Below are 23,055 nucleotides of genomic sequence, written 5' to 3'. Positions count from 1 at the left end.
TCCTCATACACTGTTAGGAGGGAAGGTGATGTAACATGCTGTTTTGTTTATTCTGTGTTATGCCACCTTGGTGTATTGTGTTCTTTGTTTACTGAATTGTGTTTCCTTAATTTTTGCTCTCGTGTCCTGATAGCATCTGCAAGCATTCCAAGTTCGAGAAGCCTTTCCTGTTGGCAGTTGCCTTCAGACTCTCGTCTTGGATGCTTGTTTGCTGATGCCGTCGTGGGTCCTCTTCTTGGAGAATTAAACTTATTGGAAAATCTACCTCAATTTGAGACATTTATTGCTTCTAACGCATGTCGCTTCCCACACCAGGGACTAGTATATGTACAAAGTGGACTCTGGCAGGATGATCATTTGCACAGTACCCAGGAACATACTAGTCTTCAGGGGGGGCTCCCCTGTCACAGACAGCTGTCAAATGGCACCTGCACAGGCCCATTCTTTGCTCCTCCAGTCAGTCAGGGTCCAATCACAGTGGGGAGGGAGCTGCCCCCTGAAACCGGTTTAAAGTGATCACTGAGGAAGGGTTGCTTATTTCCCTGGCCACACCTGTGGGATGCAACAATGGCTCTGAATGAGGGAGATGGGTTTCACCATCTTAGATTTAGGTAGAGAAGGGCACTGTGGGATTGATTGTTGTGGGGCACAAAGGAAATGCTGCTAAAGGTTTACCTGGGCAAACTGTACAATATTGGTTAGAGAGGGGCCAGGAGTCAACCTGGTGCTGGGTATAAAGGTGCCATCCCCAGTCGCATCCTCAGAATACTACTGGTCCTGAGAAAGATCATGAGAGGACTAAACCTGTTGTCTGTAGGCTCTCTTCAACTGGGGCACCTGCTGCGTTTATATTTGTAAGTGCTTCCTGTTTAGGTCTAGTTTCTGTAAAATGAGCATCGTGGCCTCCCCAACTGAAGTATTTTCTTCCAGTAAGTCAGTAAGCGTTACCTAGCAAGTGTTAAAGGCCCCGTTTGTATTGTACACGAAGGCTACGTGATGGCCCACGGGGTAAACGTTTCCAGCAACCTTGTGTGCCTTTGGCAATGTGATTGTTACTCGTGGGTATTTGTGGAGATTCCCTCGTGCTCCTGCGCATCAAGAGCGCACAAACGCGTTTTGCCTTTGCCAAACCCAAGAGTTAGGGTGGCTTGACCTTTCCAGAAGCGGAGCTTCAACTGGGGCACCTGCGACGTTTATATTTGTAAGTGCTTCCTGTTTAGGTCTGGTTTCTGTAAAATGAGCATCGTGGCCTCCCCAACTGGAGTATTTTCTTCCAGTAAGTCAGTAAGCGTTACCTAGCAAGTGTTAAAGGCCCCGTTTGTATTGTACACGAAGGCTACGTGATGGACCACGGGGTAAACGTCTCCAGCAACCTTGTGTGCCTTTGGCATTGCGATTGTTACTCGTGCGTATTTGTGGAGATGCCCTCGTGCTCCTGTGCATCAAGAGCGCACAAACGTGTTTTGCCTTTGCTAAACCCAAGAGTTAGGGTGGCTTGACCTTTCCAGAAGTGGAGCTTCAACTGGGGCACCTGCTACGTTTATATTTGTAAGTGCTTCCTGTTGAGGTTTAGTTTCTGTAAAATGAGCATCGTGGCCTACCCAACCGGAGTATTTTCTACGAGTATGTCAGTAAGCGTTACCTAGCATGTTTTATACGCCCCGTTTATATTGTACACTAAGGGTACGTGATGGGCCACGGGGTAAACGTCTCCAGCAACCTTGTGTGCCTTTGGCAATGTGATTGTTACTAGTGCGTCTTTGTGGAGATGTCCTCGTTCTTCGGCGCATCTACAACGCACCACCGGAATCGGCGGTAAACGCAGTGGGGTCGTTTTGGAAAGCTGTCCATCATCCTGGTAAAAGGCGGGAATTCCTTTACCTTCTTCGAGGGTGGACGGGGCGTGGCTCAGCGGGCGGAGCTTACAGGTGCTTCATAAAGGGAGAACCTTCTACTCTGTGTCTCCAGGAGAGGAAGATAGAACCCGCGCGTCACAGTCAGATACAGATTACGCTCCAGTACATCATCAGTTCACCTCCAGGAAGGATTCTGGATCTTTTTCTGCTATGGGATCTCTGAGCGCACAGCCTTGCTTTATCTTTGCCAAGTCCGAGAGTTAGGGTGGCTTGTCCTTTCCAGAAGCTGAGCTTCAACTGGGGCACCTGCTACGTTTATATTTGTAAGTGCTTCCTGTTGAGGTTTAGTTTCTGTAAAATGAGCATCGTGGCCTCCCCAACTGGAGTATTTTCTACGAGTATGTCAGTAAGCGTTACCCAGCATGTTTTAAATGCCTGTTGTGTTATTTGAAGAATGTTTGTACTGTTCGTAAGAAGAATGCTCTTAGGTAGGAATGGAATGTGATGGCTGGTAGTTGTCGGAGACCGGGGTGGAAGGCACAGGTGTTGGCGTATTAGAGAAGACTTATAATAAATACATATTATTCAACTCTATTTCTTGTCGGCTGCATCACTACAATAATTTTGGCGGCAAAGGCTAAACTTTGAACCACGTCGAAGCCTCAGGACAACTTACTAACCAAGGACCTCCAGTACGGAGTGAGTATGCGACGCGCCAACACCTTCCCTAGAGCCTTAACCCCTAGAGCCTTAATTGAAAGTGAAGCCGGTTTTACATAGGGCTTTCCGCACCCTACCTCCTTCTCTCTACGGATTTTGGTGGATTTCAACGTTAAAGACAAAGCAGTTCTGTTGTATTTGAACCGGTGGCGCGAGCTACCATAACGCAATGCTCCGCACACGCTTGTGTCGCACTGTGCTTGAGGAATTTGGAACAGCGGGTGGGCTCTTCTCTTCATGCACGTCTTTGGAATATATAATGATTTATGGCCAGCGTTAGCGCAAACGCGCGCATTCATATCTAAAGCACACCACTCTGGCTTTAGGATCCTTGTTGTACACCGGAATCCTCAACTGCGCTAGTGTAAAGCCTCGTCTAGACTCTCTGCGCCTCTGGCTTCTGGAGGCACTGTGTTACACCTTCCTTCTGGGATACTTGTGCACTAACTTTTGACAATTGTACAACTTCCTTCTGGAACGCTGGTGTGATAACTTTTGGCTATTGGGACTCCCTATTGGTAGCCATCTTGGAAGTACTGTTGAGACACTGGTGAGGTAACCCTCAGCCACTGTTGAATTCCATTTGGCAGCCATCTTGGGAGTATTACATTTTAACACTCCAGATTTCAGCACAAAGTCGTTTTTTTTTTTTTTTGCGGAGTGTTAGCTTTTCATGGTAAAATGGGTGCTGCCCAAACATTTACTCTCACTCCTCCACAACCATTTTTGAGCTCTACAGGTGGTCCGCAAGTAAAATGGCAAGAGTGGAAATAATATTTTTTTAATTATTTGGACACAATAGATGAGGAAGATTTAACTCCGGCTAAGAAAAAGAAGATTTTGCTACATTGTCTCGGACCTAAAGGTCTTAAAGTGTAGAACTCAGTGTAGAAAAAGGTTTAACTAGATGGTGACTCTAATGTTTTTGCACATTCCTTAGAAGACTTAGACAGATATTATTTCACGCAAATTTGTATTGCTATTGAAAGATTTAATTTTTTCTGTAGAAAACAAGAAAAAACAGAATCTATAGAGGAATATGTCTCTGAGCTCAAAAAGCTTGTGATTACTTGTAGGTTTGGTGTGTTGCATAATGAACTGATTAGGGATCAGTTTATCATGCACGTAAACAACAGTCATATCCAAGAGAGATTATGGGTGCATGGCGAGTCACCATTGGAAGAGGTTGTTGCCCTAGTTAAGAAAGCAGAAATTTCTAATTAGTGTGCCAGGGCTATTTCACTTGACAAAAAGAACCACAGAATGATGTAGTCAGTAAAGTTAAATATAAAAAAAATAGAGAGGAGAAACACGAAAAGCAACAAATTGAGAAAAGGAAAACTGATAAAAAAAATTATCAGTGTGGGAGTAAGGAGCATTTAGCGTTGTACAAAAAATGCCCTGCAAATGACCAATTGTGGTATTAGGGGGCATTTTGTTAAAGTGTGTAGAAGAGGTAAAAAGATTGCAGCGGCTCTCAAGAAATCTGATTCAGAATGTGGTTCTGATTCTAGTCAAGACGCAGAGGAACATGAATGTGTTTTAGGTATTGTAGGAAGTTGGCTCTGTATGTGCTATTTCAAAGTAAGGAATAGCATGCACAGAGTCCAAGGGTTCCCCTTAGAGGTAAAATAGTGGTAAAAAGAGATAATACTAATGCTCTATTTTGTGGTAGTGTGGTCGAGCAGTAGGCTTATCCAAGGAGTAGTGTTAAGCATTTGTTGTACATACACATAGACAATAAATGAGGTACACACACTCAGAGACAAATCCAGCCAATAGGTTTTTATATAGAAAAATATCTTTTCTTAGTTTATTTTAAGAACCACAGGTTCAAATTCTACATGTAATATCTCATTCAAAAGGTATTGCAGGTAAGTACTTTAGGAACTTTAAATCATAAAAATTGCATGTATACTTTTCAAGTTATTGACAAATAGCTGTTTTAAAAGTGGACACAGTGCAATTTTCACAGTTCCTAGGGGAGGTAAGTTTTGGTTAGTTTTACCAGGTAAGTAAGACACTTACAGGGTTCAGTTCTTGGTCCAAGGTAGCCCACCGTTTGGGGGTTCAGAGCAACCCCAAAGTCACCACACCAGCAGCTCAGGGCCGGTCAGGTGCAGAGTTCAAAGTGGTGCCCAAAACACATAGGCTAGAATGGAGAGAAGGGGGTGCCCCGGTTCCGGTCTGCTTGCAGGTAAGTACCCGCGTCTTCGGAGGGCAGACCAGGGGGGTTTTGTAGGGCACCGGGGGGGACACAAGTCCACACAGAAATTTCACCCTCAGCAGCACGGGGGCGGCCGGGTGCAGTGTAGAAACAGGCGTCGGGTTCGCAATGTTAGTCTATGAGAGATCTCGGGATCTCTTCAGCGCTGCAGGCAGGCAAGGGGGGGGTTCCTCGGGGAAACCTCCACTTGGGCAAGGGAGAGGGACTCCTGGGGGTCACTTCTCCAGTGAAAGTCCGGTCCTTCAGGTCCTGGGGGCTGCGGGTGCAGGGTCTCTCCCAGGCGTCGGGACTTTGGATTCAAAGAGTCGCGGTCAGGGGAAGCCTCGGGATTCCCTCTGCAGGCGGCGCTGTGGGGGCTCAGGGGGGACAGGTTTTGGTACTCACAGTATCAGAGTAGTCCCGGGGTCCCTCCTGAGGTGTCGGATCTCCACCAGCCGAGTCGGGGTCGCCGGGTGCAGTGTTGCAAGTCTCACGCTTCTTGCGGGGAGCTTGCAGGGTTCTTTCAAGGCTGCTGGAAACAAAGTTGCAGCCTTTCTTGGAGCAGGTCCGCTGTCCTCGGGAGTTTCTTGTCTTTTCGAAGCAGGGGCAGTCCTCAGAGGATGTCGAGGTCGCTGGTCCCTTTGGAAGGCGTCGCTGGAGCAGGATCTTTGGAAGGCAGGAGACAGGCCGGTGAGTTTCTGGAGCCAAGGCAGTTGTCGTCTTCTGGTCTTCCTCTGCAGGGGTTTTCAGCTAGGCAGTCCTTCTTCTTGTAGTTGCAGGAATCTAATTTTCTAGGGTTCAGGGTAGCCCTTAAATACTAAATTTAAGGGCGTATTTAGGTCTGGGGGGTTAGTAGCCAATGGCTACTAGCCCTGAGGGTGGGTACACCCTCTTTGTGCCTCCTCCCAAGGGGAGGGGGTCACAATCCTAACCCTATTGGGGGAATCCTCCATCTGCAAGATGGAGGATTTCTAAAAGTTAGAGTCACCTCAGCTCAGGACACCTTAGGGGCTGTCCTGACTGGCCAGTGACTCCTCCTTGTTGCTTTCTTTGTTCCCTCCAGCCTTGCCGCCAAAAGTGGGGGCCGTGGCCGGAGGGGGCGGGCAACTCCACTAAGCTGGAGTGCCCTGCTGGGCTGTGACAAAGGGGTGAGCCTTTGAGGCTCACCGCCAGGTGTCACAGCTCCTGCCTGGGGGAGGTGTTAGCATCTCCACCCAGTGCAGGCTTTGTTACTGGCCTCAGAGTGACAAAGGCACTCTCCCCATGGGGCCAGCAACATGTCTCTAGTGTGGCAGGCTGCTGGAACCAGTCAGCCTACACAGCTAGTTGGTTAAGTTTCAGGGGGCACCTCTAAGGTGCCCTCTGTGGTGTATTTTACAATAAAATGTACACTGGCATCAGTGTGCATTTATTGTGCTGAGAAGTTTGATACCAAACTTCCCAGTTTTCAGTGTAGCCATTATGGTGCTGTGGAGTTCGTGTTTGACAAACTCCCAGACCATATACTCTTATGGCTACCCTGCACTTACAATGTCTAAGGTTTTGTTTAGACACTGTAGGGGCACAGTGCTCATGCACTGGTACCCTCACCTATGGTATAGTGCACCCTGCCTTAGGGCTGTAAGGCCTGCTAGAGGGGTGTCTTACCTATACTGCATAGGCAGTGAGAGGCTGGCATGGCACCCTGAGGGGAGTGCCATGTCGACTTACTCATTTTGTTCTCACTTAGCACACACAGGCTTGTAAGCAGTGTGTCTGTGCTGAGTGAGGGGTCTCTAGGGTGGCATAAGACATGCTGCAGCCCTTAGAGACCTTCCTTGGCATCAGGGCCCTTGGTACTAGAAGTACCAGTTACAAGGGACTTATCTGAATGCCAGGGTGTGCCAATTGTGGATACAATGGTACATTTTAGGTGAAGGAACACTGGTGCTGGGGCCTGGTTAGCAGGGTCCCAGCACACTTCTCAGTCAAGTCAGCATCAGTATCAGGCAAAAAGTGGGGGGTAACTGCAACAGGGAGCCATTTCTTTACAGGTATCAATAGCACTATTAATTCCTCGGTCTTAGGAGAAATTGAGGAAATAAATCTTAAGGAAAGTTCTTGCATCACACACTTGAGTGTACAATCTAGGAACAAACCCGTGTGCAAGATTCTCTTGGGTGGTGTGTAGGTATTAATTGTAACTGACTCTGGGTCCCCATTCACGATAATTAATAGGAATTTGTGGGAGAAAAAATTTAAAAATTTTCGTGGTCCTACCTTGCTTCCTCCAGATGTTTCCCCTTAGAGTTTCACAGGAGAATCTATACCCATGATTGGGTTTAGGGAAGTTGTTTTTGAGTTTAAAGGCAGGAAAACGGCAGGTAAATTGTACATTGCTGAAGAAGGACCGGCGGTTTTGGGATGGTTGGATCAGAGAGCTTTGAACATTGTGTTGGACCTCAATAGTACAGAACAAGTAAAGGTAGTAAGTGGCAATAGAGATTACAAGGTTATATTAAAAAACACATTTCCAGAGGTGTTTTCAGAAAAAATTGGCACACTTAGGGATTTTAAACATCAAATTCTACTAAAGGAAAATGCTGTGCTGAAAACCAAACTGCCTTCATGACCCCTCAGGGGTGTTATCGCTATGCCCGTCTGCCGTTCGGACTGGCCTCTGCTGTAGCAGTTTTTCAGAAACTAATGTACAAACTTTTCAAAGACGTAGAGGGTGTGGTCTTTTTTCAGGAAAACATTTTAATTATGGGAAAGAATAGAAAGCAAAATGATGCTAGAGTAGATGGTGTACTTGGTATTTTGAGGGATAAAGGCTTAACAGCTGAATTCTCTAAGTGTAAATTTGGTGTACAACTATTGCATCCTATTGTATTCTGCAGTGTTTGCACTACTTTTATAACTGTTTAGTTACCAGATTTTGGTTTGTGTGTATATTTTGTGTATTTTACTTACCTCCTAAGGGAGTATATCCTCTGAGATACTTTTGGCGCATTTTCACTAAAATAAAGTACCTTTATTTTTAGTAACTCTGAGTGTTGTGATCCTTATGATATAGTGCTATATGATATAAGTGGTATAGTAGGAGCTTTGCATGTCTCCTAATTCAGCCTAAGCTGCTCTGCTATAGCTACCTTCTATCAGCCTAAGCTGCTAGAACACTACTAATCTACTAATAAGAGATAACTGGACCTGGCACAAGGTGTAAGTACCATCAGGTACCCACTATATGCCACACCAGCCTCCTACACTGAGGCTGAGGCTATGGAACACGACTACTCATTGATCCTTTTTGGCGTTAATTTTTCAACTTTAACATTGGCCGAAGTGGAAAATGTCCTCTCCTCTATGGTCCCGGAATGAATTGAAACTTTTCAAAACTAACTTTGCCTTTTTCAGATTCGATCTTATGCCACATGCTCATGTTTTAAATTGTCCTTTTACCTGCCACGTGTCCCTTCAACTTGTCATCATTGACATTGCATTTATATATATTTCTTAGGTTGAGCTTTTGTAGTATATTTGAACCACCTTCAACCGTCGAGGGGAGGGTGTTGTGTAGCCATTTTAGCCATAGCTCCATGCACGTTTTTTTAACACACTAGGCCAAGCCGCTGTGCACTTTCACCTAGATATATTTTATTCAGCTTCATTTTATTATTGTTTCAATAGCCACTTTTACAGTCTTGTTTTATTTTCTGTTTATGTAACCGTTTTGCCTAGGCCAGCACTCTGTTCTCAAACAAGACATTCTTGCTCACTCTGTGCTTCTTCCAAGGCTACAGCAGGGTACATTGCCAGTGAACGTGGTAGAAGTTTAGTCTCCAACATTCGTAGAAAACACACATTCTTATGTAGGGACATTTTCTCAGAACATCAGCTGTGTTATTATAAAAACACCTCCTAGTCCCTTACACGTTAGAGGGAGATTCCAGCCAGGGAACCACGACTGTATGCTGATTGCCGAATGCTTTGCTACAGATGCTAATGCAGACCGTAGGCCTTTGCTCAGGTATGGGAGCTGATGTCTTCCCAGGGGAACCTGAAGGGCAGAATTAGAGCTTAACATGCTGTGCTCTATCCTAGTCTAGGTAGGGAGTAGTCTATCGAAATTAGTGACAATATGATAGTGTTGTTTTTATGCTTCATTCTTCTCGTCACAATTTTAATACTATCATGTTGTGTCGTCCTGGTTATTGCAGCTCACACTTTGCTATCTAAGATGCAGTCGTTTTTTAAAACTCATTATTGAAACGTATACTGCTTCTGTTCGTCATTTATATATGATACTGAATTGTAAGTGAGAGAACCGGATGAGACCTGAGTGACCACGACTTCCCTGAGAAGCCAAGTATGTCATGCGCTCGGCTGCCCAGTCATCCCTGCCATCGGGTAGAGATGAGGCACTGCTAGTTAGCCAGAGCAAAACCCGGATTGGAGTGACAGGTGTCACCTGCAGTGGATAAGACTTAGTCTCCCACACCGCGGGATTCTGCCTCTCAAAATCCAGTAGTCTCATTAGAATAATGAGAGCCTATGCGACACTCCCCAGCAGATTTATGTATTGCTGCATTCCTGTGAGCTGGGTGGGACACAGACTAGATGAAGGGAGGAAGAGACTCTCTCTTACACTTCAAAGGGTTGCTCTTTCATTCAGCGATAGACCACAAGGAAGGACCTGGAGACATCTTAGGAAGAAGATGGGTAAGGGCAAAGGAAACATTAAGGGTGGGGCTGGGAGCTCAAGATTAACCTTTTGATGCACATATCACTGTGGCTAACATCCAGGTGTGAACTCTGGTCACTCCCATGCAATGTATTGCGGGATAATCAGCTTTGGAGTCGTGTGTTTGCCTGCTGTGACAGACATTGTTTCATGAGGAAAGAAGAAAAGGAAAAGTATGCAGTTCAAAAGAAGCAGAATCCCAACATAAAAGTTCAAAGACTCCAGAGCCTAAATAACATTTTGGTGCCTGGAAAGAGAGGTTGAGGCCTCAAACGTTTCATCTATCAATCAGCTAGATGGGCTGCGTGAGGAGCAAGACTTCTGCCTGTGAACAGGACTGGGGACCAAGGCCTGATGTGCTCTGTGCGAGACCACCACCCAAGGAAATGAAAACCACCATCCCTGGAGCACCAGCGTCTACCTGCTTGCCAAGGCCAATGTGCCATGTGAAAAAGAGGAGAGTGTTGGAGGGAGCGAGGTTCAGTGGGGAGCACTGTGGGGAGTCAGTTGCTCCTTCATCTTTCTCTGAGTAGCTTCAAGCCGTAGACTCCAAGATCGGCTGTTGAAGAGAAAAAGAGGGATCTACCCTCACGGGATGTCAGGCATTGATGTCTCAATCCTGACTGAAGTCTCTGAATCTCCGCACCGTCAATCCTGGGTCTCTTATATACCTTAAACAAGCCAGAGAAGAGATTTCTAGAAACCCCCCCCTTGCTCCGCCATTGGTTTTAAAAAAATGCTGGCTATTTCAGGTCAGTTTTGAAAGGAACACGTCAGAATTGGCCAAGATCCCAAGGTGCCCTCTCTCAAAACAAAACCGTTCCCTGCTGTACCACAATCATCATACTAGCACATTCTTATCTTCCTAAGCCCTTGGTGAGACAGAACACGCAGAATTAAAACATGAGCAACAAGCACATTGTACAACATGGGCATGGCAAAATTCTTGTAGCCTCTGCATTTCTAACATTTGCACCTCTAATGTGGCAGTGGCTAATGCTAAAATAAAGTCAATAGGCAAAAATGAAGTTGGTGGTCACTAATGTGACGGTGTGCTGCTAGGCTAAGTGCAACATGGAATCAGTGGTCAAAACACAAATATCATTACAGCACCTAAAGCAGTAATCCACTTAGCTGTCTACATAATACAACTTGGTCACCTATGACACACTTTGCTTTGCAGCAGGCACTTTAATATTCTGTGCTATTTTAAAATGAGTAAAACCCATATATGCCAATAGACCCGATTCAGGAAAGAGGCTCTTGATTCTTTTATGCCAAAAATGGCTTTATTTGTCTACTGCCTGAAATTGCCTCTGCTTCAAATAGACGTCAATGGTGTAATCCATTCCCCTGATTAGTTTTTCAAAATCTCCCCATTTCCTGTTTTAAAATGTTGGCATGTATGAAAACCTGTGGCTAGACTGTACACAGTTTATCCAGCTAATGCATTAAGTATGATGTAGGTCAGTGACCTTCCATTTCAGGGGTTTGCAGCACTTTCTATGCCCTTTTAGAGCTTCTTGTTGCCCAGTTTGGGATCATTTCTGATATTTATCACTTTACATGGACTTGATCAGCCCTGCCAAGTTTCCTAGGTCCATGTGTGATGTGCTGCTCCAGTCCAGATTTGTTTTCGTTCTTTGAATGCTGGGACTTGTAGTTTTGTTTACTCTATTATAAGATAGAACTACAAGTCCATGAATTAAAAGGACAAAACGTGGGCTGGAGCAACAAATCACGCATGGACCTGAAAATCTTGGCAGCTTTTCTTCATTTCTTGATTTTACTAACGAGAACTTTAATTCTAAGTGTTAGACATCTAGTGTGAGAAGGTCACCCATACATACACCGAAACCATGGCATTTTCACACAAGCATAATAATTTGAAAACAGGGTAGCTATGGTTCTGCAAATAAAGAAGAAACCTCAGAATACAAGTGTCTGTGTTCTTACAAGAATGTAAACTTTCAGGTGAAAAGCTAGGACATTTTGTATTTCCAGTTCCAATTTTCAAATACAGGTTTGAACCTCTTTAAGAGCAACACCCTTCGTATGTTGTACGAGAAGCTGAAAATAATGCCCTTTAAATCTCGTGGTAGAAAGGAGCAAATCAATACAAACACACCAATCCAAGATGGCGCCCGCGCTCAACTCAGAACAGCTGGAGGTTTGGCTCTTTGCGAGCTTCGACATGGCGGCCATGTTAGAATGTGGATAATAAACTGAACATATACAGTGTCTGAAGAGTGTTCAAAGAATACTGAATGCAAGACAAATTCATTACGTTTAAAAAGAGAAATATAGGTTTTTTGGTATGAAGTAGCGTCCCAACTAATATATTTGAATTATTAGATAAACGTATATACTTTGGTGGATATTGTGGGAGAGACCGTGCGTTTATCGAGCGTCATGAATTAAATGAGAAAGCCCGAGTTCTAGCGGAAACTCCCGTCAGAGCAGACCTGGCTGCGCCCCGAGTAACGGCCACAACAAGCAGACGTAGGCTGCGGCTCGCGCTCGTCCTTCGTCCATGTTTACTGCCCCGGCGGTTTAAAGATGGCGGCGCTCAGGAAGGTCCTTGCTCTTCCCCAGGTGAGTGTTTGAGGGGTGCGGGGAGACAGGCGAGGGGGTAACGGTGGAGTAGAAGGGGTGACACACTTCGCCTGAGAACCACCGACGTGAAAGAGAGTGAGAAGGGTAACGGGAGGACCCATGGCTAGGTCATCCTGGCGCCCTGCTCCTCCCACTGGTTTCCCAAGACTGCCCTCCTCGCCTCGGTGTCCTGTAACATTCGCCTCGGGGGCTCCAGTCCTTGCCCGGGCACATTCCTGTAATTGCCTTCGTTGGTAATCTCATACGTTCACGTTTAGTCCTGAGCATGCTTGCAATGCATTCTGGGAGCTGTAGTCCCCGGTTACTTCAGTCCAACCACTTGTACTGAAACACCAGAGAAGGGTAATCTGTGGAAATAAATATCAGAACTCAAACAGGTCCAGAATTGTTTTAGAAGCCAGCCCCATGTTATGACCCCCACCCCACGAGTCCATGTCTCAAACCCAGCTATCTGAAGGTGCCCCTGCTATCCACGCCCTCCCTGTGCATATTAGTCTCTCCCTGCCGGTGCCAGAGAACTGTACACCACAACTGCAGGTATGGCACTGCCCAGATAGCCCTTGTGTTTTACCCACTTGCAACTGGCATACGTAACACCCATAGCTGCCAGGGTTCCCAGGTCCCTGCGTGATATGCTACTCGACTCCCAATGTTTTTCCTTTGAAATTTGGGACTTGCAGACCTGTTTTATTATAATAGAATAAATACAACTACAAGTGCCACAATTCAGAGGAAAAACCTGGATTGGAGTAGCACATCACACATGGACCAGGGAAACTTGGCAGGGCTGAACAGCTGGTTAGAGTTTTGAATAATCCTACATTGGTGTACCTACAGCTGACTTGCATGTAACATACATGTTCTGTTTCCAGTAAGTGCTATGGTATGGTGATTTTTTTTGCAGGGATCTTATGTGCCTTCAGGTGACAATATTCTGTTATTCCCCCTGCTCACCACCCACCCTCCAATCTAGTGCTCCTTCACAGTCCTTCTCCTCCAGCTAGATTGGCCAATTTCAATGTAATGCTACTTGTAAGTATATGGTTAAAAAAACATGAACTGGATATTATCTGGACAGCAAAATGGAATACAGTGGAAAATGTATAACCTTTGCAAAAAGTAGCAAAGTGCTGCCTTCTCGGGTCTACTATTTTATCTGTTTGGTGTTGAATAAATGCTACTGTCCGTGTATTTGTGTCCACTGATCTGACAATGTGTGTGCACTTCGAAACAGTTTGAATGGAAGCACTAAACACAAAGGCATATTTCCAGGATAGGTCCTCTGCATGGTTTTCATCCCTACATGCATGGCTGTTTATTGGCAAGTTAGTTGGATTTGTGGCTATATAGCTGAACATATACCTGCCATATTCGGCTCCCTCCTGTGCTGTAACTCTTGCCCCTAAGTCACCAATGGGTACCTCTCTCACAGCCCCTAAAGGGCTGAAAGAGTGACAGTTGTTGTTAGTGCTGTGAATGGGTTAAAAGCATGCAGAGGTGGTAAAGGGGTGATCCAGAATGTGGAACTATGAGCATCCTGCAGTCCCTGTGTGCGAGCAGCTACACGAGCCACAATTTCAGGACGAACCTGGACAGTTGGCCACCCTTACCTCCCGTCTGGTGCTCCTGCACTAGATATCCACCTCCCCCATTTGGTAACCCAACAGTCCCCATCCTCAGTATGGTGCTGATGCTCCTTATTTCCATCCTGGTCTGTTGCTTCTAACGTCCCTCCTCCCTTTTCTGGTGGGTCTCCCTTCCCCATCAGATTCTTCTGTTGGCCCCCTTCCACTCCTGTGCTTCAGACCGCTTCCTCCACCTCCCCCTCTTTTGTTCTTCATACCGGAGACCAGAAACACCCTCCAAGCAGCCCCATGCTTCGAACCTTACCAACCATGTCCTGTGCTTAAGACTGCAGCCCTCACCCCTCTTTTGCTTGTTTAGGGCGGCAGCCTCTTCCTCTTCCTGGGCTTTAGATGCAGCACCTTGCCCTGTGCTTCGGTCAGTCTAGACCAGGGGGGTCTTCAAACTAGGGGGCCCTCCTCCTAAAGGGACCTCAAGTTATTCCAGGTGAGACTCCAGCGTCTGGGGAAAAGAAGCATTATGCTGATGACGAGGCTTTTTTTAAGCTGAAAAAGATGAGCAGCAGTAAGCCGTGCTGTAATGGGCCATCACTCATATGTTTTTATCCAAGCTGGGAGTATGTGTCAAAAGGGAAGGGACTCCAAACATTCTTCAAAACCCCCACCCCCAATAATCACACTGTTGATATATTTACATGTAAGTAAAGCCTGCCTAACCAGAATAGCGTGTTCAGAAAATAAATCATGTTTTTTATGGCATTTTTAAAACAGTAACAGAACCTAACTGCAATGTATAAGTAAGTCTATATATATTTAAACGTTGCCAATTTAATAAAATAATTGTGAACAATTCGGAAGGGAGCCCCCAATGATTTTTTTTTTCCCCCGGGAGAGGGGATTAAAAAGTATGAAGACCACTGATCTAAACTGTGCTTACGCTGCAGACTGATCTAGAACATGTGGCCCTGATTGATTCCAAATCCACGTTCTTGACCAATCCTAGAGTTTATACTAGACACCAACACCCTGACTTGTGCTTATGGCTATATCTTGGGCATTTAAATCTGATGATTCTTAAGCATTAGCTGTTTCGGACTGTCATCAAGCTGATGTGCTTCTGACCAAGAGCAGCTTCTTCCTGTACACATCTCTGACACCCTGCCTGAATGGTTTATACATGATCAGCCGTAGATGGGGGTTTACTCGTGTTTTTGATTTCCTATTTGACTGGAGTGTGATGCTGGCTGACTCTTACATTCACGTCCTATCTGTTTCCCCCCTTTGTGGCCTCTTCTTTGGGTCGTGGTGGAATAAATGGTCACGGTCTGTATGACTTGCCCAGTGTCTAGTTATAGCCATTATTCAGCAAAAAACAGGTTTATATTTTAACACATAATGAAAAAAGGCAGTTAAAGCATTCCCAGACTGAGCGTTCAGTTAAGAGCTACTGACGTCCCGTAATTAGAGAGAGGTAGTGGGGACACTCACAGATATTGAGGCACCTACTGAGACTTAATCTCACAAGTCTGCTTTAGACATGTAACTCAGGAATGGTAAGCATGGGTGAGACCATTCAAGAAAGTCTAAAATGAGGGCATCTGAAGACAGTAAATTATAAGTAATTCAAGCCCTGTGGTTAAGAGAGAAAGCCTCATTGTCCCGTTAGTGTTGATAAATGAGTTTTATTTCGATAATTGGATTGCTTAAAGATAAGGGCTCACCACACTGGGAGCCCTGTCAGTCTCTTGATTTCCTTGTTGAGTCCATTGAGGATGCTGGTCCTTGGAGACCCCAGGTCCCTCAGTTCCTTTTGGAGCCCTTTATGCAGGCTTCAGTCAGATTGGCCTTGTGGCAGTCTTGAGCTGTGGTGGTCAGTTTTTCTCCATGCACCAGGCAGTGGAGCTTTCTCTGATCCAGGTCACATCAGCAGGATGCTGCCAAGCCTAGTTTAGTCCCATCACTTAAGAGAATCCCTGGTAAGCTTCTCTCAGGGGTGCATAGCTCTTCTTCGTTGTTCAGACAAAGTATGTGTTAATAGCTATGTGAGGATGGTGTTAGAAATTGGGTCTTTGGTTGGCAGTCAGGTTACCCCCTGTCCCTCACTCTACTCAGGGTAAAAGAGAATCACCCTCAGCTAACCCCTGCTTACCCCTTTGGTAGCTTGGCACGAGCAGTAGGCTTAACTTCAGAGTGCTAGGTGTAAAGTATTAGTACCAGTATACGCAGTAACTTAATGAAAACACTACAAAATGACACAACACAGGTTTAGAAAAAATAGAGAATATTTGTCTATACAAAACAAGACCAAAACGACAAAAATCCACAATACACAAGTCAAGTTATAAATTAAAAAGCAAAAAGAGTCTTTATGTAGTTTTAAACGCACACCAACACTGTAAGCGTAAAAATGTACCTTGGGTGCGTCAAAAATAACTCCGCACGGGCGAGTGTGTGTCGATTTCACTCACTAGCGAGACCTTGCGTCGTTTCTCCTTTCGTCAGTGTGCGTCATTTCTTCTCTCCGCAGGGGAGAGATTCGTTGATCCGGTCAGCACTCTCGGGTCTGGGCAGGCCTTGCGTTTTTACACGCCCAGCGGTACTTGCGTCAGAAATCCAACCACACGATGATCCGAAAACCATGAAGCAATCTCCCAGCCTCTGTCAGCGATGCTGCGTGTTGTCTCTCCAGCTCCGTGCATCGAATCTTCGGTCGCGTTGCAGGCAAGCGTTGATTTTCAGCCGCAGAGCCGGCAGCGCGTCGATTTTCCAGCCGCAGATCAAAGTTGCGTCGATCTTTTCCCATCACAGCGTTCTGTGTGTGGATTTCTTCCTCTTAGTCTGCCAGCTTCTCCTGTCAGGGTCCCAGGAACTGGATGGGCAGCACTTGGCAGAGTAGGAGTCTCTCCAGAGACTCCAGGTGCTGGCAGAGAGAAGTCTTTGCTGTCCCTGAGACTTCAAATAACAGGAGGCAAGCTCTAAATCAAGCCCTTGGAGATCTTCACAGGATGGAAGGTACGCAAAGTCCAGTCTTTGCCCTCTTACTCTGGCAGAAGCAGCAACTGCAGGATAGCTCCACAAAGCACAGTCACAGGCAGGGCAGCTCTTCTCCAGGCAGAGGTTCCTCTTGGTTTCCAAAGTGTTCTTAAGTCTGTGGTTTTGGGTGCCCTTCTTATACCCAATTTCTCCTTTAACGTAGGCCTACTTCAAAGTAAAGTCTCTTTTGAATGTGAAATCCTGCCTTGCCAAGGCCAGGCCCCAGACACTCACCAGGGAGTTGGAGACTGCATTGTGTGAGGGCAGGCACCGCCCTTTCAGGAGTTAGTAACCACTCCTTCCACCCCCCCAGCACAGATGGCTCATCAGGATATGCAGGCTACACCCCAGCTCCCTTTGTGTTACTATCTAGTGTGAGGTGCAACCAGCCCAACTGTCAAATTGACCCAGACAGGGAATCCACAAACGGGCAGAGTCACAGAAATGGTATTAGCAAGAAAATGCTAACTTTCTAAAAGTGGCTTTTTCAAACACACAATCATAAAATCAACTTTACTAAAAGATGTAATTTTAAATTGTGAACGCAGAGACCCCAGACTCCACATTTCCATCCACTCTCAAAGGGAATCTACACTTTAATCAGATTTAAAGGTAGCCCCCATGTTAACCTATGAGAGGGATAGGCCTTGCAACAGTGAAAAACGAATTTAGCAATATTTCACTGTCAGGACATATAAACCACATTATTTTATGTCCTACCTTAACCATACACTGCACCCTGCCCTTGGGGCTACCCGGGGCCTACATTAGCGGTGTCTGACATGTAAGAAAAGGGAAGGTTTAGGCCTGGCAAGTGGGTACACTTGCCAAGTCGAATTTACAGTTAAAACTGCACACACAGACACTGCAGTGGCAGGTCTACTTAGGTGGGTGGCACAACCAGTGCTGCACGCCCACTAGTAGCATTTGATTTACAGGCCCTGGGCACCTCTAGTGCACTGTACTAGGGACTTACTAATAAATCAGATATGCCAATCATGGATAAGCCAATTACATAAACATTTTGTAAAGGAGCACTTGCACTTTAGCATTGGTAAAGTGCCCAAAGTAGCAAAAACAGCAAAATCAGAGTCCAGCACACATCAACAACCGGGGAAACAGAGGCAAAAAGTTAAGGGAGACCACGGCAAGGATGAAAAGTCTAACAATGGGGCATTATTTATACGTCCTTGAGGCACTAATAAGCTGGAAAGGTCCACTGAATCAACATTCTTCATACTCTTCTCTCAATGAAAACCTGGACCTGCCTATTAGAGGCAAAACATGACAATAAAGGGCATTCCTGGAAGAAGATCTCAGCCTAGAGTGATGGAAAAAGCATCCAAAACATAAAGGCTTACAAGTCATGATTATTCTTTTTTTATTTCAGGAGTGTTTATTGGGATTTTATACAATAGGAAAATTAAATAACATAGATGAAAAGAAACAATACGTTGTATGGTACCATCAGACCAAGTGGGAGCAGTTGTTTAGGGTACGGCATGAGGAGTCAGTCCACATTCATAAAAAGTAGAGGGTAGAGATGTGTATTAGTTTGCAGCGGTGAGGTTAATCAGTGTATGTATTGTGACAGAGCGGTTTTTAGGTCGAGCGCACAAGCGGTCTGACATGTTGTAATCTATCTGTGGGCTTTTAACCATTCATGAGCTTGCCTCTCAAAAATCCTTTATTATCATTGGTAAATGCGTTGCGTTTGTCCCTCCTTGGGGCGGTTTTGTTACCGTCTTCCAGACTGCCCCTGTTACTTGGATAATTACACGATTGCTGATGTCTTGGACTGCGAGCGAAATTATTTTTTCCTTTTGTGTCTCTCCTTCACACTCATGGCGCTTTGAATTGGCTTGCTTATGTGAACTGTTGTACTTTTCGTTTTCAATTTATGTGGGAAATATCAACAGTTGTATTGTAAGGCTGAAGTAGAGATCGAGAAAAAAGATGACTTGGATGTGATTTTGATGTGCGATGATAGGAGTGTTCCTGTTCTTTTACTTCAGGAAGTAACACAGATGCTGAAATATGACCTGATGATCATCAAAACATCTGGAGCTAAGTTGAAGTGACTGCTCTGACAAGTGATCAAGCTTTAGTTATAATAGAAAATGATGAGTTCATGGAGTTGGCAGAAGTTCAGTCTTTAATATATAGAGTTAAAAGCAATCAATCAGGGATTTGTAAAGCGCACTACTCTCCCACAAGGGTCTCAAGGCGCTGGGGAGGTGGGGGGGGGGGGGGAGATGGTGCTGCTACTGCTCGAACAGCCAGGTCTTGAAAAGTTTCCGCCAGTTGTAGTTCTGCGAACACGTGGGACGGTGGCGAGGGCAGCAGAGCGGCGATGCCGGGTCGGGGTGTAGAGGGAGAGTCGTCTGAGGTATTCTGGTCTGGTGTTGTGCGGTGCTTTGTGGGTGAGGAGTTTGAAGGTGATTCTCTTATAGACTGGGAGCCAGTGCAGGTTTTTTAGGTGGTCTGTGATGTGGCAGTGGCGGGGGATGTCCAGGATAAGGCATGCAGAGGGGTTCTGGATGCGTTGGAGTCTCTTCTGGAGTTTAGCTGTGGTTCCTGCGTAGAGGGCGTTGCCGTAGTCCAGCTTGCTGCTTACGAGTGCTTGGGTGACTGTTCTTCTGGTTTCTTTGGGTATCCATTTGTAGATCGTTCGGAGCATGCGGAGGGTGTTGACTTGCTGGGTCATGGATAGTGAGGGGTCCAAGATGAATCCTAGGTTGCGTGTGTGGTCGGTGGGAGTCTGAGCGGTTCAGAGAGTGGCAGGCCACCAGGAGTCATCCCATGCGGAAGGGGTGGAGCCGAAGATGAGGACCTCAGTCTTGTCAGAATTGAGTTTGAGGCAGCTGCTCTTCATCCATTCGGCGATGGCCTTCATTCCTCCATGGAGGTAGGTCTTGGCGGAGTCCTTGGTGAGGGAGAGGATCAGCTGGGTGTCGTCGGCATATGAGATGATGCTGGGGTTGTGGGATTGGGCGATGTTAGCGAGCGGGGCCATGTAGACGTTGAAGAGGGTCGGGCTGAGGGACGAACCCTGGGGTACGCCGCAGATGACTTCAGTGGCCTCCTACCGGAATGGGGAGAGGCGGACTCTCTGGGTTCTGCCTTTGAGAAAGGAGGTGCCCCAGTCTAGGGCTCTGTCGCGGATTCTAACATTGTTGAGGTGTGAGCGTAGGGTGTGGTGGCTGATGGTGTCGAATGCAGCCGAGAGGTCCAGGAGGATGAGGGCCATGGTTTTGCCGCTATCCAGTATGGTTCTGATGTCGTCGGTGATGGCGATGAGGGCAGTTTCGGTGCTGTGGTTGCTGTAGAATCCTGATTGGGAAGGGTCCAGGGTGCGGTTCTCCTCTAGGAAGCAGGTAAGTTGTCTTTTGACGGCCTTCTCAATGACTTTTGCTGGGAAGTGGAGCAGGGTGATAGGCCGGAAGTTCTTGAGGTCCTTTAGGTCTACCTTGGGTTTTTTGAGGAGGGCTTTGATCTCGGCTTGTTTCCAGCTCTCTGGGAAGGTGGCAGATTCAAAGGAGCTGTTGATGATCTTCCGTAGTTGGGGTACGTCAACAGAGCTTGCTTTGTTGAGGATGTGTTGAGGGCAGGGGTCAGATGGAGAGCCGGAGTGGATGGTGTTCATGATTTTGATGGTGTCCTTGACGGGGTTCCAGGAGAGCAGGAGGTTGGTGTGAGGAGAATAAGTGGTATTGGTGGTTGCCCGGGGGGAGTGGGGGGGGGGTCTGGGTGCTGAAGCTGTCATGGATGTCTGAAATCTTGCAGTGGAAGTAGGAGGCTAGGGAGTTTCAGAGTTCTTGGGATGGCGTTGGCATTGGAGCTGGGGTTGGAGAGTTCCTTCATGACGGAGCTCCTTGTGGCTGTGTGCATTGTTGTTGATTCAGTGTTTGAAGGCGGTTCTTTTGGTGGCTCGGATGAGTTGGTGGTGTCTGCGGATGGCGTTTTTGAAGGCTGTGTGGTTGTCTAGAGTCTTTGGCAGCTTTGCTTAAATTCATGGAGGTCGGCGGTAAACTAGAAGGTCTTTCTATTGGTGCGTCTAGTGGAGGGACTCTTGTTTGGGCAAGAGTATTGGCACAGGTGTTGACCCATTGCCTGAAGTTGCGGGCAGCTGCATCAGTGTCAGTGGTGTCGATGGGTGGGTTCTGGGAGGGGGTCGCGATAAGTTGGTCTTGGGTGACCTTGTTCCAACTGCGGTGGGGGATCTGTTGTGGGTTTCTTGAAGGAGAAGTGGATGCAGCGGTGGTCTGTCCAGTGGAGTTCGGTGGTGTGGCTGAAAGAGATGTGACTGCTGGTGAAGAAAAAAGGGTTGAGTGTATGTCCTGCGGAGTGGGTTGGTGTCGCGACGAGCTGTTTGAGGCCGAGGTTGGAGACCTTGTTGAGCAGGGTGGCTGTGTTGCTGTCGTTGGTGTTCTCGAGGTGGAAGTTTAAGTCTCCGTGGAGTATGTAGTCGGTGGATGCGAGAGCTTGCGTGCTGATGATGTTGGTAATGGAGTTGCTGATTTGCTGTCGTGGGACGGGGGGCCTGTAGTCGAGGGTCCCTCGGAGGGTGGTGTTTGGGTCAGTGTGGATTTGGAAGTGCAGGAGTTCGGCGGCGCTGAGGGTGTCTTCGGTGTTGGTTGTGATGCTGAGGGTGTTCTTGTGGATGATGGCGATGCCTCCTCCTGGTTTGTTGGAGCAGTCCCTGGGGGTGATCATGTAGCCGTCCGGGATGGCTATGGTGATGTCAGGCGCTGAGTAGGGGTTTATCCAGGTCTCGGTCAGGAAGGCGACATCTGGGGAGGCTGAGTCGAGTAGATTCCATAGCTCTACGGCGTGATTGTGGACGGAGCAGGTGTTGAGGAAGATACATCTGAGATGGTTGCGTCCTGCCTTGGTGGGTGGGTCGTTGGCGTGGAGACTGGTGAAGGTGCAGTTCCAGGAGAAGGGTCTGCAGGTGGTCTGCGGGGAGGCTTGAAAGCAGGCGGGAGAGCGACCGGTGTTGAGGGCGCGGAGGGTCATGGTGTCGTAGTGAAGACGTGTGGCGGCAATGGGGGGGGACTGGAGCCAGGGGTTCTTGCGCTGGGTGCGGTCCAGGCACAGACTGGCGCAGATGGGCTTGCCTTTGGCGTGCCTTCTGCACGGACATGCAGCTGCCGCCATTAAGTGGGGAGGAGAGGACAGTTGAGAGGAAGGAGGGGGACGAAAAACAGTGCGAAAAGGGGGTGGAGACGAAAAGGGGGGCGGGCCGTGGGGGCAGCAGCGGCGGGGGAGAGAGAGAGAGAAGGGGAGAGCAAAAGTGAGAGAGAGAGCGAAGTGAGAGAGAAACGACGAAAAGGAGCACTAAGGGACAGTAGTGGAGCAGAGAGCAAAGCAAAAGGAGGAGAGAGGCAGAAGGTATCCTACTAGGAAAGCAGTGCTCTCCCACTAGACACCAGGGATGAGGCGCAGGCAGAAACCTGCGGGTGGAGGACGGACTCGAACTCCTGACAGGTTAGGAGTTCAGAGGAGCCAGAGAAAGGCTTCTACTTAGAGGGTGGAGACATGGGAGGCACAGCAATACACTGGCCAGGAAGATAATGTTTTACATCTTTAAGTGTATTATTTATACAACTTGGACCTAACCCAGTGCAGGGTTATTGGGGTAATCTATGTTTAAACAGCAGATACATTGGATATAGCAGAATAAACATAGACAATGGAAATTAGGGCCCATTTCTTTCTCCCCTAGTATGTTGCTTATGTTTTTAGACATTTTTTTCGGTTGCGTAGTGGATTGACTAATGGTCCGTTATATTTCCAGAAGCCCATGGTGTTTCATTCTAATGTCTATGACTGATAGGATAAAAATAATTAAGTAGAAGTACCTTGAGTGGTATGATGGTGACTCAACAGTACTTGATATGAGTGCAGCACTGTAAGGAAATGCCTCCTTGGCATGGTTACCCCCTGACTTTTTGCCTTTGCTGATGCTATGTTTTGATTTGAAAGTGTGCTGAGGCCTGCTAACCAGGCCCCAGCACCAGTGTTCTTTCCCTAACCTGTACTTTTGTTTTACACAATTGGCACACCCTGGCATCCAGGTAAGTCCCTTGTAACTGGTACCCCTGGTACCAAGGGCCCTGATGCCAGGGAAGGTCTCTAAGGGCTGCAGCATAGCTTATGCCACCCTGGGGACCCCTCACTCAGCACAGACACACTGCTTGCCAGCTTGTGTGTGCTGGTGAGGACAAAACGAGTAAGTCGACATGGCACTCCCCACAGGGTGCCATGCCAACCTCACACTGCCTATGCAGTATAGATAAGTCACCCCTCTAGCAG

The 23,055-nt window shown here is 46.9% G+C and overlaps 1 protein-coding gene across 1 annotated transcript in view; it reads left to right on the top strand.

Annotated features, from left to right (window-relative positions):
- Positions 1 to 11,968: 11,968 nt before the first annotated feature.
- The window catches only part of IDH3B (isocitrate dehydrogenase (NAD(+)) 3 non-catalytic subunit beta), a 151,391-nt gene continuing 140,304 nt past the window's right edge, over positions 11,969 to 23,055 (top strand). Inside the window, exon 1 of the mRNA XM_069205867.1 lies at positions 11,969 to 12,100. Within this exon, the coding sequence (XP_069061968.1) occupies positions 12,065 to 12,100 (36 nt within the window). The 5' untranslated portion in view covers positions 11,969 to 12,064. The remainder of the gene's footprint in view (positions 12,101 to 23,055) is intronic.

This window comes from Pleurodeles waltl, chromosome 1_1 (genome assembly GCF_031143425.1).
Source record: "Pleurodeles waltl isolate 20211129_DDA chromosome 1_1, aPleWal1.hap1.20221129, whole genome shotgun sequence".
Classification (NCBI taxonomy): domain Eukaryota; kingdom Metazoa; phylum Chordata; class Amphibia; order Caudata; family Salamandridae; genus Pleurodeles; species Pleurodeles waltl.
The sequence above is the reverse complement of the archived record's forward strand: the minus strand, read 5'-3'. Positions and strand labels throughout refer to the sequence as shown.